Source organism: Microcebus murinus, chromosome 25, assembly GCF_040939455.1.
Source record: "Microcebus murinus isolate Inina chromosome 25, M.murinus_Inina_mat1.0, whole genome shotgun sequence".
Classification (NCBI taxonomy): domain Eukaryota; kingdom Metazoa; phylum Chordata; class Mammalia; order Primates; family Cheirogaleidae; genus Microcebus; species Microcebus murinus.
In genome coordinates this window covers 271,887-292,824 of record NC_134128.1, presented here as the reverse complement: position 1 = coordinate 292,824, position 20,938 = coordinate 271,887, and the positions used below count along the sequence as shown (strand labels likewise).

At 38.3% G+C, this 20,938-nt stretch overlaps 1 protein-coding gene across 9 annotated transcripts in view; it reads left to right on the top strand.

The window, feature by feature from the left end:
* Positions 1-20,938, top strand: part of LOC105881716 (coiled-coil domain-containing protein 7-like) — a 162,720-nt gene that overhangs the window by 119,033 nt on the left and 22,749 nt on the right. For 6 of the 9 annotated variants that reach the window (XM_075997574.1, XM_075997573.1, XM_075997572.1 and 3 more), the window contains one exon: positions 6,475-10,934. In XM_075997574.1, coding sequence (XP_075853689.1) covers positions 6,475-6,863 — 389 coding nt within the window. In that variant the 3' untranslated portion in view covers positions 6,864-10,934. Of the gene's footprint in view, positions 1-6,474; positions 10,935-20,938 lie in introns of those variants that run through there. The other 3 variants (XM_075997578.1, XM_075997576.1, XM_075997569.1) reach the window with 2 other exon arrangements.

The following is a 20,938-nucleotide window of genomic DNA, read 5'->3' as shown; positions in this document are numbered from 1 at the left end:
ATGGATGGAAAAATATAACCCAACTAGCTGCTGTCTCCAAGAACTATATCTAACCCACAAAGACACATACAGACTCAAAGTGAAGAAATAAACAATACTCCATGCAAACAGAAATGAAAAGAAACTAGGTCTAGCCATTCTTTTTTTCTGTATTTTTTTATTTCATCATATTATGGGGGTACAAATGTTTGGGTTACATGTGTTGCCTTCCCCCGACTTCTCCCCCAGAGTCATAGCTTCAAGCGTGTCCATCCCCCAGATGGTGCACATCACACTTATTATGTATGTATCTACCTACCCCTTCCTCCCCTCTCCCATCTGCCTGACGCCCAATAAATGTTATTCCTATATGTCCACTTAGGTGTTGATCAGTGAAACCAATTTGCTGGAACCCATTCTACTAAGTGAAGTATACAAGAATGGAAAAATAATCCATCCTCATTATTAAATTGGCATTGATGGTCATTAAAGGTAGCAATTCAACAAGACCTAACAATCCTAAAAATTTATGCAGCCACTAACACAGTTGTGCCGAGGTTCATAAAGCAAATTCTGTTAGATTGAAGCAAAGAGATAAACATCAGCATCATAAGGCAGCTAGAGGCTTCAGCACTCTACTGACAGAACTATAGAGATCATCCAAGCAGAAAATAAACAAACACTGGACTTAAACAGGACTCTAGAATAAATGGGCTTAACAGACATTGACAGAACATTTTACCCAAACACTACAGAATATATGTTCTTCTTATCAGTGCATGGAACATTCTCCAAGACTGATCACATCATAGGCTACAAAATATGTCTCAACAAATTAAAAAAAAAAAAAAGAAAGAAATCATACCATGTATCTTCTCAGACCACAGTGGAATAAAACTAGAAATCAACTCCAAGAGAAACACTCAATTCCACACAAAGTCATGGAAATCAAACAACTTGTTCCTGAAAAATTATTAGGTCAATAATGAAATTAAGATGAAAATCAAAAGACTCTTAAAACTGAACAACAAAGGGGACACAAACTATCTAAATCTATAGGATTCAGCAAAAGCAGTCCTAAGGGGAAAATTCATAGCCTTAATTGCTTACATCAAAAAGTCAGAAAGATTACAAATTAACAATCTAATGACACATCTCAAGGAAGTAGAAAAGGAAGAGCAAACCAAACCCAAAGCCAGCAGAAAAAAAGTAACAAAGGTCAGAGCAGAAGTAAATCAAATGGAAAACAGACCAAATACACACACACACACACACACACACACACACACACACACACAGGGTCAATGAAACAAAAAGCTAGTTCTTTGAAAATAAAATTGATAGACCTCTAGGTATGTTAACCAGGAATAGATGAGAAGGGACTCAAATAGCTCAATCAGAAATGAAAAAGAGATCTTACAACAGATACAACAGAAATTCAAAATATCATCTGTGAATACTATGAAAATCTCTATGCACATAAACTGAAAATGTAGAGGAAATGTACAAATTCCTAGAACTGCAAAATCCCCCAATATTCAATCAGGAAGAAATGGAACTCAACAGACAAATAATGAACAGCAAAATAGAAGCAGTAATAAAAATATATCTTCCAACAACAACAACAAAAAAGGGCTTTAGACTAGATGGATTTAAAGCCTACTTTTACCAGATATACAAAGAAGATCTGGTATGCATACTGTAGTAATTATTCCAAAACATTGAGAACAAGGGAATCCTCCCAACTCATTCTATGAAGCCAGTATCACCTTGATACCAAAGCCAGGAAAGGACACAACAAAAAAGGACAACTACTGACCAATATCGCTTATGAATGTAGATGCAAAAATACTCAGTAAAATACTAGCAAACTGAATTCAACAGCACACCAAAAAAATAATCCACCACAACCAAATAGGGTTTCATTCCAGTGATGCAAGGATGGTTCAACATATGTAAATCAATTAATATGAGTCACCATATAAACAGAAGCAAAAACAAAGACTGTATGATTGTCTCAGTAGATGCAAGAAAAGCATTCAACAAAATTCACCACCTGTTTATGATAAAAACTCTTAACAAAATAGGCATAAATGAAACATTACTCAAAATTATAAAAGCTATATACAACAAAACCACAGGTAACTTCATACTGAATGGGGAATAGTTGAAAGCATTCCCACTCAGAACTGGACAAGGATGCCAATTGTCACTTCTATTCAACATAGTGCTGGAAGTCCTAGCCAGAATAATCAGGCAAGAGAAGCAAATTAAGGGTATCCAAATTGGGGAAAGAGGAGGTTAAATTATTGCTCTTTGCTGATGATATGATCTCATATCTAGAAAACCCCAAAGATTCTGCCATGGGACTGCTGGGATTGATAAATAAATTTAGCAAAGTCTCAGGCTACAAAATCAATGTACACAAACAGTAGCATTTCTATACACAACAGTCAAGCTAAGAATCAAATCAAAGACTCAATACCTTTCACAATAGCTCCATCTTTATTTCTGAAGGATAGTTTTGCTGTAAAATTTTTTGTTGTCAGTTTTCAGTACTTTGAATGTGTCATCTGATTGATTTGTGGCATTTATTATTTTTAATAAAATATCAGATGTTAGTCTTTGTAAATATATTTATTGTGATATAATTCACATACCATATAATTTAGTCATTTAAAGAGTACAATTCAATGGCTTTTAGTACATTCACAGAGTTGGACTTTCATCACCACGATCAATTTGGAAACATTTTTATTACCTGAAAAAGAACCCCTCACACTCTTTAGCCATGATTCTCTAATCCTTTTATACCCCAATTTTAGGAAACTACCAGTCTACTTTTTGTCTCTGTAAAGTTTGCCTACACTGAGTATCATATAAATGGAATCTTACAATATGTAGCCTTTGTTACTTTTTAATTTTACTTTTATTACTTTGATCTTCTTTCCAAAACCAGCCTTCTAAATACACATACACACATATACATCTATCTTATTATCTTAATTGAATTAATGATCTCAAAAATTAATTTTGGTTATTTAAATTATTTTAATTGCATTTTTATTAACAAAGTATTATGTGAGTATTAAAAATACTTACAGATATGGTCCATTTTATAGTTAACATATTTTCTAAATTTTTATAGATGAACCTTATGAGAACGTTTCACCCTATGAAATTGAACTTCCAAGAGCAATTTATAAAACATCTAGGGCTGATTTAGCCATTTCTAAACACATCGAGTTTCCTTTACTAAATAGAGTATCTTCAGGTAATTTTTAGTATTTTTAGACAGCTTTAATTAAGTGGAAATAACCAAGTTATAATAGCTGTAGTCATATAACAGTTTGGCAAAAAGTAAACTCTGAATTAAGTTTACTTAACATATATTCATTCTTAGTGGATAAGTAGTATCACTAGCATTTCTCCTTTTCAATTATGACTAAATTGGAACTCCATTTCCTTTCTGTTCTTACTATGATAGGTTTTGATGATTACTATAATAAACACAGCTTATATCCCCTTTTATTATGTATATATATGTCCCTCTTTTGTCCAATCCCAGGCAGATTATGCAATAGAAAAGATTCAACATTAGTGTAGGTGGAAAGGAAAATAAACCATATGTTATGTTCTAACACCTAAAATAAATATACATGCCATATTCTATCCATCCAAAGGTTCTAAGTGAAAAATCAATAAGAAATAGAGAAGCTTGACTGAGATATTACTTTTATTCTATTGTTTTTACTACTTGTAATATGAAAGGAAAAAAATCCCTTAAGAATAATAAAAGATATTTGGGCTTGATTCTGGGAAAGAAGAGACAAATACAAGAAAAGAGAGTTAAATCTATTTTCTGCCTCAGTGAGATAGAAATAAAAATGATCATAAATTATATGTGATAACAGAGGAAAACTTAAAATAAGGAGCAAAATCCTGCAAAAATTAAGTTGACAAGATAGACTAGGATTGAAAAGGAAGCTTTCTTTGATTGGAAGGCCTAGTTGTTTATAGCTTTTTAAGCTGATATCAGTGATCTTTCAGTATATTTTAGATAAATGTAATTGATTTTGAGTTAACCTATTACTTAATATTATCTACAAAACTGCTTTCCAGGCCGGGCGCGGTGGCTCACGCCTGTAATCCTGGCTCTCTGGGAGGCCGAGGCGGGCGGATTGCTAGAGGTCAGGAGTTCAAAACCAGCCTGAGCAAGAGCGAGACCCCGTCTCTACTATAAATAGAAAGAAATTAATTGGCCAACTGATATATATATAAAAAAAATTAGCCGGGCATGGTGGCGCATGCCTGTAGTCCCAGCTACTCGGGAGGCTGAGGCAGAAGGATCGCTCGAGCCCAGGAGTTTGAGGTTGCTGTGAGCTAGGCTGACGCCACGGCACTCACTCTAGCCTGGACAACAAAGCGAGACTCTGTCTCAAAAAAAATAAATAAATAAAAAAAAAAAAAATAAAATAAAAAAAAAAAAAAACTGCTTTCCATTGATGTAGCTCCTAGTTTTACCCATAATTTTGGTTTTCTCTGCTAAGCCAAAGCCTTTTCTCTGAAGAAGATATTAATTATAAGCAGTAATATTGCGTATTGCCTAAAGAAACAACAAACAGGAGGAGAATAAAAATGAACAAATGGTCTGAATAATCTATTACCTAAACTTTTACTCCATAATTAGACAGCAGTAATGGTCTTTTATAGATTTAATGGAAATAATAATATCATAATTTTTAATTTTTTTCATTAAGTCATTAAGACTTGGAATCTAAAAATAATGGCAGGTATACATTTTTCAAGCCAACACTTACCTTCAGGAATGGAAGCGTTGAATGTTTCATTTCTGTGCAAGAAACATATTGAGAAAATTTAACACATTTTGCACACTAACTTTGAAAAAGTACCTTCTAAATGTCTCATATTCTGCTCTTTATTTCAGCATTTTTCTCCAAATGACCACATATTGAAACTCTTTTTATTATTATATAGTTTTTTTATTTTTATTTTTTTTTATTTTTTCTTTTGGGAAGAAGTGGGCAAAGATATATAGTTTTTTTAATTGAGTTTTACATTTTATTGATTTATATCTTTCTTCAATCCACAAAGGATTTGAGCCATTTATAACAAAATTTCAAACTATAAAATGAAATATTAATAGAAAAAAATTGGTACCAGGGTAGATACAAACCCAAGTTTTATATTTTTTTTAGTTGCTCATTAAATTCTATTTCATTCTTAATGTGATCATATAACAACACCACATGAGAAATTAACAAACCCTAGGAAAATGTCTGTTGTCTATAATTATTTTATTATTTCATATTATGGGCGTACAGATATTGTTAGGGTTACATATCTTGCCCCTGCCTCCCTCCCCCACCCCACTATGCCAGGAAGTGGGCAGGGGGGAGTGGGGAGGAGAGGAAGGGTATGTACTTACACGATGGGTTCAGTGCACCACCTGGAGGCTGGACATATTATATCGTTTTTTTAACCATTTTCAAAATTTGTGTCTTTACAATAGCATCTCTATTATCTCTCCTTCAATTCTAGGCCTATACTTTTCATTTTAAACTTATTTTTATATTTTTATATTTTATTTTAATAAAATAATAAAATATTTTTATACTTTTATTTTAATAAAATAATAAAATATTTTTATATATTTTATATTATTTTAATAAAATAAAATATTTTTATACTTTTATTTTAATAAAATATTTTTATATTATATTTTATATTTTATTTATATTTTATATTTTATTTTCCTTATAAACTTATTTTTATATTTTTATGTAATATTTTATATTTTTGTATTTATAACTTATTATAAACTTATTTTTATATAAACTTATTTATATACAAAGATATAATGTTTTATATATAGATAAAGCTTTTCTGAAAATTTACAATTTAATAACTCACTTTTATCCTTACCTATAAAAAGCCTCGCTCTTTAACATTTTTGTATATGATATTTCCAATCTTTTTTTCCTGACTTGTGCTTTTATAATACACTCTTATAAATACCAGATATCAGACAAGAAAAAACTCAGAAATTATTTGTCAGTTAATCTGCTTTATTTAAATTACTGGGAACAAGTTATAAGGAGGCTGTGCTTTAGAAGTGGATTAAGATTCATTTTAGGCCGGGCGCTGTGGCTCACGCCTGTAATCCTAGCTCTTGGGAGGCCGAGGCGGGTGGATTGCTCAAGGTCAGGAGTTCAAAACCAGCCTGAGCAAGAGCGAGACCCCGTCTCTACTATAAATAGAAAGAAATCAATTGGCCAACTGATATATATATAAAAAATTAGCCGGGCATGGTGGCACATGCCTGTAGTCCCAGCTACCAGGGAGGCTGAGGCAGAAGGATCGCTCGAGCCCAGGAGTTTGAGGTTGCTGTGAGCTAGGCTGACGCTAACATTGTAAAAGTGGAAATTAATTAATTTGTTGTATAATTTAACAACACTGTTCTCAATTTTTTAGGACATCCAAAAACTGTGACCTTAAAGCAAAAAGCTGCAGAATTTACGAATATTCTGCCTGCTGTGACCAGAACAACTAAAAAATTCACATATAAAGGTAAAAGAATCACTGTAATATATGAAATAAACTTTATACTATATTCCCATTGTCTCTATTTACCAATCTTTTCAAACCTATGGGCTTCCTCCTCCAAACAACTACTGTGTTTCCCCGAAAATAAGACAGGGTATTATATTTATTTTTCCTCAAGAAGACACCCTAGGGCTTATTTTCAGGGATGTGTTATTTTTTTTAAGTACGGTACAACAATCTACATTTATTCAACTATAGTTAAGTCATCTTCTTCTGGAACACCATCATCACTCTCCAAACCCCAAATTCCATCCTGAATTTCTTGTGACTATTTCCTTTAGAGCCATCGGCCCCAATCTCTCATGTCGAGCAACAAAGCTCTCATTAAATGAGCAGGGCTGGCTTATTTATCAGAGATGCAGTGAGCACTGGGTCCAATCTGCACAGTGGAGCAGAAATGATTTCTGGGCTCAGCAGGAGACTGCTTGCTGAAGCTTTCCCCCTGTCCCCTGGTGTTTGTGGGGGTGAGAGAGGCCCATGGTGCTGAGTAAAATAGCAGCCACAGCTTTCCTTCTTCCCCCGGGGACACACACTACCTAAAGCGGAGCGTCCCTCTCCTCACTTCACTGAGGAGACTTTCCCCTCAAAGCCTCAGCCTGCAGCACGCACAGGATGTCTGGGACTTGACAGGGGGAGCCGACCTAGGTGGGGCTGCCGCACCTTTCTAGTCACATCTGGGATAGTAGCTGTCTCGATGGGGCAGATGAAAAGGGCTGCTCATCTTTTTTACTGCTCTGTGAGGAAATGCATGGGTTGTGCAGATGTGCTGCGTAGCCACGCCCATCACTAGGTCTGATTTTCAGGGTAGGGCTTATATTGTGCAAATGCTTAGAAATCCTGCTAAGGCTTATTTTATGGGTAGGTCTTATTTTTGGAGAAACACAGTAATATTATGAGCTGAACATATGTTCCCAAACCTTTCTTCAAATATGTATAAATAGATACATATGAATTCAGCAGTGTTGTGGTTCTGCACAATAATACTAGGTCACATACATGGATCCTCCTTACCTTTGATCCAAGTAAATTGATACAAATTTCTTTCATTGCTCTTATAAGTTGCTACATGATATTCTAAAATGTAAATGTGCCAAACTTATTCAGTGATTCCCTCATGAATAACATTTACATTTTAGAATTATTTTCTGCCACTATAAGCAATGGTGAAACAAATATCATTGTACATATATATTTATATTGTGTTTTTTTTACATAATTATAGGGGTTTTTTTATTTCAAAATATTACAGGGGTGCAAATGTTTTTGGTTACATGGATCAATTTTGTCATTCTTGAGTAAGGGTCATAGTGATAATTGTACCAATTAGGTAGGGCTTTGCCCATCCCCTCCTCCCCTCTTCCCCTTGCTTGATTTCCCCTGAGTTCTACAACCCTCTGTATGCATGTGTGCTTATCAGTGAGTTCTAATTTAATAGCAAGTCCATGTGCCATTTGTTTCTCCATTCATTAGACATTTCACTTAGGATAATGGTCTCCAGCTCCATCCAAATTGTTGCAAATGGCATTAAGTATCTTTCTTCATGGCTGAGTAATATTCCATGGTGTGTGTATGTGTATATGTGTGTATATATACACACACTACCTTTTGTTAATACATATAGTGATGGGCACATAAGTTGATGCCACATCTTTGCAATTGTGAATGCTTGCATTTCTATAAAATAGAACATGTAAATAGGATTGTAGCATTAAGTGCATATGTGCTTCTAATTTTAATAGGTAGTTCCAAATTTTCCAAAATAACTATAGTTAATAGTTCTGCATGAAAGGCCTATTTCCCACCATCTTAGCAATTGGATGAATGAATAACTGAAGCCTTATTATCAATGTTAAAAACTTCTTTGACATCCACTTCTAGCTTACTGACAGACACTGGAGGTATATTTTTTGCCTATGTAAGGAAGTTAGGCATTGTTTTCTTTTTTCACTTGATATGCAGAATCCTTCAAAGTCATCATTTTATTTATTGTCCTCACTGAACATAGTCACAGGCTGGAGTATCTGAACATAGTCACAGACTGATGTATCATGGAGGTTGTGCCCTCCATACACAACTGTGTCTTTAGTCACTGTGTTTCAAGTGTTGGCAACAGCATGTATAATATTCTCCAAGCTAAACTCCTTTTGAAAAACTTTCACATCCACACTTCTGTTCACTACAAGAAAGTGTTTTTATATTTACTTTTCATTGATGTAAGGATACCTAGTCTCATGGCTGAATTAATGAGGTTACATTTGGAGGAAAGTACATGGCATAAACATTATTTTTTTCATAAACATAATTTTTGATGAGAATTTAAGCTGGAGGATGAACAGAACAGATGTCAAGGAACAACAAAATCTTGCAGCCATCATTAGTCCACCTTCACCGCAGTGAGCGCAAGCTGCTTATACAAAATGTTTGTGAAACCAATCAGAAAATATGTCCCTTGTGAAACAAGCATAATAATGAATTTCTGAGAAATTCACTTTCTGAAAACAGAAAGTATGTAAGATTTTGCCTATTACAGAAAGTTTACACATATACATATTTGTTGCATTAGCACATCCCAGTATACTTATTCTGTCCTTGGCATCCTTAATTTCTATAAGGCCTGTCTCGTCAGCTATAGTAAGCGTTCTTCTGGGGGAATAATTCTAAAATGGTGTTGTTTCATCATCTATCGATTTCTTCTGGTGTCAGATTTTCATCATCAATGACCTTGGCAAACTTGTCCATGAATTTCTCCTCTGCTTTGTGATCAGCAGATGCTTAATCACCACAAATATTTTAAAATTTAATGCTGTGTCTTTTCTTAAATTTCTGATGCCAGCCTTCTGAATAGTCGCAGTTCCCTTAAATTTTCAGGTCATTGTGATGGATCTTTGCTTTTTCATGATCAATATACTGTGAAGTGCCATGTGTTCACTGCAACACTACACTGATGTATCAGCTTTTTCAATACATGATAGAAATCTTCATTTTTAGCTTTATGTGTTTTTATGTTTTTAGTTAACTTCTGTTCATCATTTTCAGCATAGAACATCAATAATTGGTCCTTCTGTTTCTTCAGGTCATACATGGTGGTCATTCTCACACCACGCTTTCCTGTGAGATGTTTCACACTTACACTGCTGTCCAGTTTCTTCAACAGCTTGACTTTCTGTGCTATGAATAAACTTAAGTGCTCCCTCTTTTTCTTATCACTGTTACCCATGAGGGTATCTGCATGTATTTTTGACATTTTCAACCATATCCTTAAGCCACAGAACAGAGAATAAGTGAAAAACACAATGAGTAATGCATATAGGTCTTGGTCCCAGTGTGGGGCATTATGGGGAACCTGCCATTGTTGTGTTTGGCCTGCATACATACCATTTGATTGCCTTTCATAGGTGGGCTCGCATGGGGACATCTGGACATATACATTAAAAATTACATCACAGTGGATGGGGCTGGGAGCGTCTTTTTTTTTGCCTTGGGGATGTTGAATAAACTTTTGTGTTTATTTACACATACATTTTGACTATGACCCCATTACATGAGGTCACATGAGACATTTTCCACCTGTGGTGTTAGATTTTGAGCATTTCAGATTTTAGACTTGGATTAGGGATGCCCACCCCGAATATTGAATATTTTGGGGGTAGATAACTTATTGTTTAACTTATGACTGCACAAAATGATGAGTCAAATCTATCTTCAAAAAGAAAACTACCACATCACTCAGAGATCTGGGACTTTGGGGTTGTCCCCTTAGGGTATGGATAGATCAGTGCTTTGTATGGAAGAAAAGATTGAGGTTGCTAATTGACTTTCTAAGATCCATTCTTTTCTTTTAAGATAATTATGATTTTATTCTGGCCATTAAATAACCTAGTTAAACAATTGGATTTCTCAGCCTCCTGTGTAGATAGAAGTAGCAAAAGTGTGAGATATTAGTTGTTTTATTATTAATTTGGAAAATATAATTTAAAAAACCAAATATTCAAAATCACTCTTTTGCCGGGCGCGGTGGCTCACGCCTGTAATCCTAGCACTCTGGGAGGCTGAGGCGGGTGGATTGCTCGAGGTCAGGAGTTCGAAACCAGCCTGAGCAAGAGTGAGACCCCGTCTCTACTATAAATAGAAAGAAATTAATTGGCCAACTAATATATATAGAAAATTAGCCGGGCATGGTGGCGCATGCCTGTAGTCCCAGCTACTTGGGAGGCTGAGGCAGCAGGATTGCTTGAGCCCAGGAGTTTGAGGTTGCTGTGAGCTAGGCTGACACCACGGCACTCACTCTAGCCTGGTCAACAAGCGAGACTCTGTCTCAAAAAAAAAAAAAAAAATCACTCTTTTGCTGGATGTGGTAGCTCATACCTGTAATCCCGGCACTTTGAGAGGCCGAGGTGGGAGGTTTGCTTTGGGCCAGGAGTTCAAAACCAGCTTGCGCAACATAGTAAGACCCTGTCTCTGCAAAAACCTTTTCAAAAAAATTATCCGGGTGTGGTGGCATACAGCTGTAGTTCCAGCTACTCAGGAGGCTAAGGCAGGAGGATGGGATCACTAGAACCAAAGATTTCAAGGTTGCAATGAGCTATGATCATGCTGCTGCATTTCAGCTTGGGAGATGGAATGAGACCCTATCTTTAAAACAAACAAACAGGGTCCTTGTAGAAAATGGCGGATTAGGGCTGACCTCTTGACTTTCAGCTCTCGGGGTGAGGGGTGAAGAGGACAGACAACCACATGCAGACCACCTGCACCTACTCTGGAGCAGACTCGCAGAACTGCAAAGAGACACTGGGATATGGAAATCGTAGACAACAATTAAAGGTGAACTGAAATTCTTTCACAAAACCCAGGGACTCGGAACTATAGTGGGGAGGGAGCCCGCCCGTGCGCCAGCCGCCCCACGAGCTGGCCGGAGGAGGCATCCTTTCTCCCCCACACAGGGAGACGATCCCTTCCCCACTGGTCCCCACGCCCACACAGGCAGGGAACTGCCTGAGGTTGATGGGAGGTGGCAACGTGGGCAGACGAGCGGTTTGGAGAGGAGTCTGAAACAGGCAGCATTTAGAACTCTACACAGTACCCCGGCAAAGCAGTGGGGAGGGCAGGAAGGGTCTAAACCCAGCACCTGCTCCTTAGCCCTGCTGCCCAGCCCCCACGGCTTGGAGACTCCGCGTGGATCTCCAGGCTTTCCCGGGGCCCAAGGCCAGCTAAACTGTTTCTGCTTCAGGGGACGGCAGCCCGTTGAGCCCACAGCCCCGTTGAAGTGGTAGTGGGTGGGGAGAAGGGCCCAGTTCTGTGCTGCTCCCCAGCTCTGCCAGTCCGCAGCTCTGGCGCCCAGCCCCCCGCGGCTTGGAGGCCCTGCGGCTTGGAAACTCCGTGCAGGAGACATTCTCACAGCTTCCCCGGGCCCAGGGCCAGCTGAACTGTTTCTGCTTCAGGGGACGGCAGCCTGTGGAGCCCACAACCCTGTTGAAGTGGTAGTGGGTGGGGAGAAGGGCCCAGCTTTGTGCCTGTTCCCCTGCTTCGCCACCCAACCCCCGCGGCTTGGAGACTCTGCACAGAGTCGCGCAGGAGAGGTTCTCCAGGCTTCCTTGGGGGCAGATCAGCTTGGGAGGCATTTTCTGGGCTTCCCCAGAATTCCAAAGCAGCTGATCTGTTCCTGCTTCAGGAAAGGGCAGCCTAACAAGCCCACAGCACCTCAGGAGCGGTAGTGGATAGGGAGAAGGACCCAGCTCTGCGCCCGCTCCCCCGCCCCTCTACCCCTGCGGCTTAGAGAAGTTGTGGAGGACTGTGAGGGAGAAGTTTGCCAGGCATCCCTACTACCCTAAGCCAGACAAACTCTTCGAGCAGCTGGAAAAGGCACCTCTCTTAATCGCCAGAAACCCACAGAACCAATAGCAGCAGAAGAAAGAGTCCAAACCCTGCAACCACTTCCTAGCACTGCCACACTGCCCCGAAGCTTGGAGAAGATGCGGTGGGCAGCGCTCAAGTGTTTCCCTGGCACCTCTTCTACCCTAAACTGGCTGATCTGTTTGGGCATCCAGAGAAAGCAACTTGTTGAGCTCCCAGCGCTCCGCTGAAGCAGAAGCAAGTGAGAGAGGATCCGAACCCAAGAGCTGCTTCCCTGCTCCACCGAGCCGCTCCTTAGCATGAAAACACTGCAGAGGGTGGCCCTGGTAGTAAACTCAGTCTTCCCCCCTGCCCTAACTGGGCAGGTGGCCTCGAAAGCTGAATTTATAAGGGTGGAAAGTTGAGAGTGGTGCTTTGTTCGGCAGCTTTCTCACAAGTCTGAACCTGAGGGGTATCTTGCTGCACTCAGTGGTTGGCGTTCTGTGCCCAGAGAGTAGAGCCTGTCATAACAAGGTAGATAAGCAAAGGAGTCTGCTAGTCCTGAGGACTCTAAGAACCCTTGGGAAAGGTGATACACAAGCAGAACACATCCTCTCCAGGTCTCCCAAGGATCATTCCTTTGGAACCCAAGTACACAGCCTATAATTGACTTCCAGCAACTCTAGTCCTCAACAAAGTATCCAGATGAGGAAGAACCAGCGAAAAACTTCAGGAACCATGAAATATCAGAGATAAAAGTCACCTCCAAAAGAAAATAATCATTCTCCACCAATGGACACCAACTTACATGATATGATTAAACTAACAGATGTAGAATTCCGAATATGGATTGTTAGAAAGCTCAACGGAATCGAAGAGAAAATAGAATCCCAACATAGAGAAACCACAAGAACAATCCAGGAAATTAATGAAAAATTCTCCAAAGATATAGAGGTAATTCAGAGAACCAAGCAGAAATTCTAGCAATGAAGGAACATTCAAGGAACTCCACAACACAGTGGAAAGCCTCAAAAACAGGATAGATCATACTGAGGAAAGAATCTCAGAGCTTGAAGATTATACCTACATGCTAAACAAATCAGAAGAAGAAAGGGTACACAGAAACAAGAGACAAGATCAAAGCTTACAGGAAGTATAGGATTATGTAAAAAAGTCAAACCTCAGAATGATTGGCATTCCAGAAGGGGAAGAGGAACACTCACAAGGGTTGGAAAACTTATTCTACAGCATACTGGAGGAAAATATGCCGGGCCTAGCTAGAAATCTGGATATCCAAATTCAAGAAGTGCACAGAACCCCTGGGAGACGCAATGTGAATAGGCAATCGCCCCATTATGTAGTTATTAAGTTGACCAAAGTAAATGTGAAAGAAGCAATCCTCCGTACAGCAAGGCGTAAACAACAAATAACCTACAAAGGAAAGTCTATCAGACTAACTGCAGACTTCTCATCTGAAACGTTACAAGCCAGGAGGGAGTGGGTGCCTATCCTTAATCTTCTAAAACAGAACAGAGCCCAACCTAAAATGCTTTATCCGGTAAAATTAAGTTTTATCTATGAGGGTGAAATAAAATCCTTCTCAGACAAGCAATCACTGAAGGATTATGCAAAGACCAAACCAGCACTATAGGAAATTTTCAGACCTGCCTTCCACAGTGAACAGGGCAATAGGCACTACTCAAAATGAAATCCACAAAGAATTAAAGTCTAGATCTCAAACTTCATGATGACTCAATCTCTAAGTCAAAGCAACAGGACTTCACCCATCAATATGAACGGAAATCTTCCTCCAATTTCAATCCTCTCAATAAATGTAAATGGTATAAACTGTCCTCTGAAGAGACATAGGCTGGCAGAGTGGATAAAATTCCACAAGCCTAGTATTTTCTGTCTACAGGAAACACACCTAAACCATAAAGATGCCTCTCAGCTAAAGATCAAGGGATGGAAAACTATCATCCAAGCAAACAGAAGTCAAAAGAAAGCAGGGGTTGAAATATTATTCGCAGACAACATTAGTTTTAAAGTAACAAAAGTTAAAAAGGATAAAGAAGGCCACTTCATAATGGTGAAAGGGAAGATCCAACAAGAAGATCTAACAATTCTTAATATTTATGCTCCCAATTCAGGAGCACCCAATTACATAAAGCAAACCTTGTTGGAGCTAAATACCACCCTAAACAATACTGCCATAGTGGCAGGGGACTTCAATACACCACTAAATGAACTAGATAGATCCTCCAAACAGAAATTAAGTAAAGAAATAAGGGACCTAATCAAAGATATTGAACAAAAAGGTCTGACAGATCTATACAGAACATTTCACCCAAATTAAGTTGAATTTACATTCTTCTCAGCAGCCCATGGATCCTTCTCAAAAACTGATCACATACTAGGCCGCAAAGCAGATCTCAAAAAATTCAAGAAAATAAGAATAATATCCTGTGTCTTCTCTGACCATAGTGATATAAAATTAGAGTTCAACTCTAACAGAAATACACTCCACATCACTAAGTCATGGAAACTAAACAACCTACTGTTGAATGACTATTGGGTCAAGGAAGAAATTCAGAGGAAAATCAAGAATTTCTTTGAACAAAATGACAACAGAGCCACATCTTACCAAAACCTTTGGGATACAGCAAAAGCATATCTGAGAGGAAAACTAATAGCAATAAATGCTCACATCCAAAAAACAGAAAGATTAGACACCAACAACCTAATCAATAGACTCAAAGAATTGGAAAAAGAAGAAAATTGGAAAACCAATTCCAATCCTGGCAGAAGAAAAGAAATATCTAAGATCAAAGCTCAACTAAATGAAATGGAGAATAAAAGGACTATATGGAAGATCAACAAAACCAGAAGCTGGTTTTTCAAAAAGATCAACAAAATTGACAGCCCTCTGGCTAGGCTGACAAGAACTCAAAGGGAAAGGACTCTAATAACCTCAATAAGAAATGAAAAAGGAGAGATCACAACAGACTCCACAGAAATACAAAACATTATGTTTGACTACTATAGAAATCTATATGCCCAAAAACTACAGAATGAAGATGAAATGGACAGATTCCTGGAATCACACAACCTCCCTAAGTTCACCCAGGAGGAAAATGAGTTCCTGAACAGACCAATCACAAGCTCAGAAATTGAAGCAGTAATTAAAACCTCCCCAAATGGAAAAGTCCCAGGCCAGATGGCTACACCCTGGAGTTCCACCAAACATTCAAGGATGAACTCGTACCTATACTACAGAAACTATTCCACACCATTGAGAAGGATGGCACCCTCCCTAACTCATTCTATGAAGCCAATATCACCTTGACACCAAATCCAGGAAAGGATGCAACAAAAAAAGAAAATTATAGACCAATATCCCTCATGAATATAGATGCAAAAATCCTAAACAAAATTTTAGCAAATAGAATTCAGCAGCACATCAAAAAAAATAATCCACCATGACCAAGTGGGGTTTATTCCTGGCATACAAGTCTGGTTCAACATACGCAAGTCTATAAAAGCAATCCACTTTATAAATAAAGCTAAGAACAAAGACCATATGATTCTGTCAATAGATGCAGAAAAAGCATTTGATGAAGTCCAACATACCTTTATGATAAAAACCCTTAACAAAATAGGCATAGATGGCCCACACCTTAAATTTATCAAATCCATCTATGACAAACCAATGGCTAACATCATTCTAAATGGGGAAAAATTGAAATCATTCCCGCTTCGAACCAGAACTAGACAAGGATGCCCACTTTCTCCCCTCCTATTCAACATAGTACTCGAAGTCTTAGCTATAGCAATCAGGCATGAGAGGGGTATTAAGGGCATCCAAGTTGGGTCAGAAGAGATCAAACTCTCACTCTTTGCCGATGATATGATATGATATCTAGAAAACCCCATGGACTCATCCAAGAAACTCCTAGATCTGATAAATGAAGTCGGTAAAGTTTCAGGGTACAAAATCTATATACACAAATCAGAAGCATTCATATATGCCAAAAACAATCAAGCAGAAACTCAAATCAAAAATGCAATATGCTTTACTATAGCTCCAAAGAAAATTAAATATCTAGGAGTATATCTAATGAGAGATACGAAAGATTTATATAAGGAGAACTATGAAACACTAAGAAAAGAAATTGCAGAGGTTTTAAACAGATGGAAAAATCTACCATGCTCATGGCTAGGAAGAATCAATATTGTTAAAATGTCAATATTACCTAAGGTGATCTACAGAATCAATGCAATTCCCATCAAAATACCACCAGCATTCTTTACAGATCTAGAAAAAGCAATCCTTCGCTTTGTATGGAACCAGAGGAAACCACACATATCAAAAGCAATTTTAAGTAAAAGAAACAAACTGGGAGGGATCAGTCTTCCTGACTTTAAGCTGTACTATAAGGCAATAATGGTAAAATCTGCCTGGTACTGGCAAAAGAACAGAAACATCAATATCTGGAATAGATCTGAGATTCCAGAGATCAAACCATCTGTATATGGTAACCTAATCTTTGATAAAGCACACAAAAATATACTATGGGGGAAAGATTCTCTCTTCAATAAATGGTGCTGGGAAAACTGGTTAGCAATATGCAGAAGAGCAAATCAGGACTGCAACCTCTCAGCCCTCACAAAAATTCACTCAAGATGGATAACAGACCTAAATCTAAGACACAAAACTTTAAGAATTCTAGAAGAATTTGTTGGGAAAACCCTATCAGATATTGGTCTAGGCAAAGAATTTATGAGGAAGACCCCCAAAGAATCACCACCACAGCTAAAATAAACAAATGGGATCTGATCAAATTAAAAAGTTTCTGCACTGCCCAGGAAATAATCATTAGAGCAAATAGACAACCCACAGAATGGGAGAAAATATTTGCTCTCTACACTTCCAATAAAGGACTAATAACAAGAATCTATCTAGAACTTAAAAGAATAAACAAGAAAAAATCAAACAACCCCATCAAGAAATGGGCAATGAAGCCGGGCGTGGTGGCTCACGCCTGTAATCCTAGCACTCTGGGAGCCTGAGGCGGGCGGATTGCTCGAAGTCAGGAGTTCGAAACCAGCCTGAGCAAGAGCAAGACCCCGTCTCTACTATAAATAGAAAGAAATTAATTGGCCAACTAATATATATAGAAAATTAGCCGGGCATGGTGGAGCATGCCTGTGGTCCCAGCTACTCGGGAGGCTGAGGCAGAAGGATTGCTTGAGCCCAGGAGTTTGAGGTTGCTGTGAGCTAGGCTGATGCCACGGCACTCACTCTAGCCTGGTCAACAAGCGAGACTCTGTCTCAAAAAAAAAAAAAAAAAAAGGGGGCAATGGAAATGAACAGAAACTTCTCCAAAGGAGACAGAATAATGGCATGCAAACATATAAAAAAAAATGTTCAACATCTCTAATCATTAGAGAAATGCAAATCAAAACCACAATGAGATACCACCTAACCCCACTGAGAATGGCCTGTATCAAGAAATTCCGAAACAACAAATGCTGGCAAGGATGTGGAGAGACGGGAACACTCTTACACTGCTGGTGGGACTGCAAATTAGTGCAACCTTTATGGAAAAGAATTTGGAGATTGCTCAAACAACTAAAAATAGAAATACCAATTGACCCAGCAATAGCATTGCTGGGCATCTATCCAAAGGAACACAGTTCACTCTATTATAAAGACATCTGCACCCAAATGTTTATAGCAGCACAGTTCACTAGTGCACGGACATGAAAACTACCCAAGTGCCCGTCAACTCATGAATGGATAACTAAAATGTGCTATATACTCACAATGGAATATTACTCAATCCTAAGAAACGATAGTTGAACTAGCACCATTTATGCTATCGTGGATTAAGTTTAAGCCTGTAATACAAAGTGAGATGACACAAGACCTGGAAAATGGGCTACACATCTACTCACCACCAAATTGGTACTGACAGCCTAAAACTATGGTGTTCAAATAATTGTAGTGTTCAACAGGGATCTGACGGGGGGAATCCCACATCTTAAGGATACAGTGAGCATTGTAGGGGGGAAAGGATTACCTCTATCCCTTTTTAGGGAGAGGCAAAGAAACACACTGTAACCAAAATGTCTAAAAAAAAATTTTGTTAATGGGAGGTGAACAGGTGGAAGGGGGGAGAAGGGGAAGGGTACGCAGTTTCATGGTGGGTGCAGGGCGCACCACTTGAAGACTGGACACGCTTGAAGCTCTGGCAGAGTGGGGTGGGGAGGGGAGCAGGGGCAAGATATTGAGGACTGAACTCTAATTTTTGCTAAAAACTCCGTCCTAAGGAGGCCAGCTGGGTTAGGCTGGCAAATGATAAGGAGGCCAGCAGGGTTAGGCTGACAAACGGTAAATTCCCACAAAGCAGCTTTTGTTAACCAAACGAAGCAGTGGTTTACTTCCTGACTTGATTCTGGTATGGCATTAACATCACCTAAAAGATAAGAAGCCCCTGTCTTAAGTCAAGCATCCTGGCAGATGCCTATCATAAATCTAAAATGTCTTAACTGAGCATCCTAGCAGGCGCCTATTCTTAAATTTAAAGCATCTTAAAACATCCTAGCAGGCGCCTATTGTAAATTTAAAATGTCCTCCTGTCTGGACCTCCCAGAGTGCCCACAACCTTATCTTAAAATAAGCATATCCTTTCTGGTCTTCTAGATAAAGCCTAACCCTCTCAGCCAATTGCCAGCCAAAAAATCTTTAAACCCACCTATAACCTGTAAGCCCCCCGCTTCGAAATGTCCCACCTTTTTTGGGCCAAACCAATGTATACCTCTCATGTATTAATTTGTGACCTTGCCTGTAACCTTTGTCTCTCTGAAAATGTATAAAACTAAACTGTAACCCAGCTACAGCGAGCCCACTTGCTCAAGGCTTCTTGAGAGTGGCTCCGGGTCATGGTCCTCAAATTTGGCTCAGAATAAACTTCTTTCAAATATTTCAGGACTTGGATTTTTTCCGTCCACAATATGTAACCCTAACAACCTTTGTACCCACAGAATTTGGGAAATAATTAATTAATTAAAAAACAACAACAAACAAAAAGAACTGAGGTAAGTAGATCTATAGTATTAATGTTGATCTGGCTAGAGATTAGTCTGTGATTACTATTTGCTGTATCTGTAGATGTCAGAGGTAAACTTGCTCTGATTTTGGAACTCCAGGTGTCAGAGGCTAAACTTTCCTTAATTTGTCTCCCTTATTGTTTTCCAGTTTCTATAGAGACTTCTTAAATACCATATGAACACATAGTTTTTTTTTCCATTGTAGTCCCTTACTATACAGATGCTCTATTGATGTGGTGATGAGGCATGGTGGGGAAGGAAAACATAGTCCTATGATTAGATCTGTCTTTAGTGAGCCTGTGCCCCCGGGGTTGGCATTTTCACAAGTGCTTCTCAGTCCCTCTCTCCTAGGAGAGACAAGAATAATAAAGAGTGCTGAAATTAGGTATTTCCATTTCCCAGGTCAGCTAGCTTCTGGTAAAATTCCAGTAGGTTAGGTTCTGGTAAAATAGTTTCTCTTAAGGGTCAGCCTTGTTAAGAAGGTAGGCATTGTTAAGAAGACCAGGGTATTTTTGCCTATTTTTCCCTCCCACCTCACCAGAAGCATGAAGCAATTTTTCTTTCACTTTAACTGTGAAAACCTGATTAGAGTTCCTGGTAAAACTTGTGAAAATCTGCAGCCCACTTAAGACTGTCGTCCCCTTTGGAGTTTTTAACTCTCAAACTTGTCCACACTGAGCCTCTAGCAATTAGGCAATTATAGACTGTTTCCCTATCTTCATACTGCTTCCTTTGGAGTTTTCTTCTCCTGAGCTTCTGTGCCCATATCTGCCTGTTTGTCTCTTCAGTTTTAGGGGCAGTGTTTTGCCTTATGACCTCAGTTCTCAAATGGATCTAAGAAGAGTTGTTGATTTTTAAATTTGGTCTGCTTTGGTCTTGTATGAATGGAAGAGATGACTTCCAAGCTCTTTACATGCCATAATAGAAATCTTAGTGAAATGTTTTCAGATCCATCTATGTTTTGGTATTATCAGTACATTATTCTCTTTTTATTAATGGAATAGGATGTACCTACCACATTTTGTGTATCCATTCACCAGTTGATGGACATTGGTTATTTCCACTTTGGACTATTTTGAATAACGGTACTATTGACATTTATATGCAAGCGTTTTAATGAATATGTGTTTTTATTTATCTTATATATATATACCTATTAGTGGAATTGCTGGGTTGTATGTGAAATATATGTTTAATTTTTAAGAAGCTGCCACAATACTTTTCCAAATAGTTGTACCATTTTACATTCTCACCAGCATTGTATAAGGGTTCTTATTTAAATGTATCCTTGCTACCATTTGTTATTATCTGTCTTTTTTATGATAGTCATTGTAGTATGAGTGAAGTACTAATATTTTAAAACTTGAAATAATGCATATACTTGGTTAAA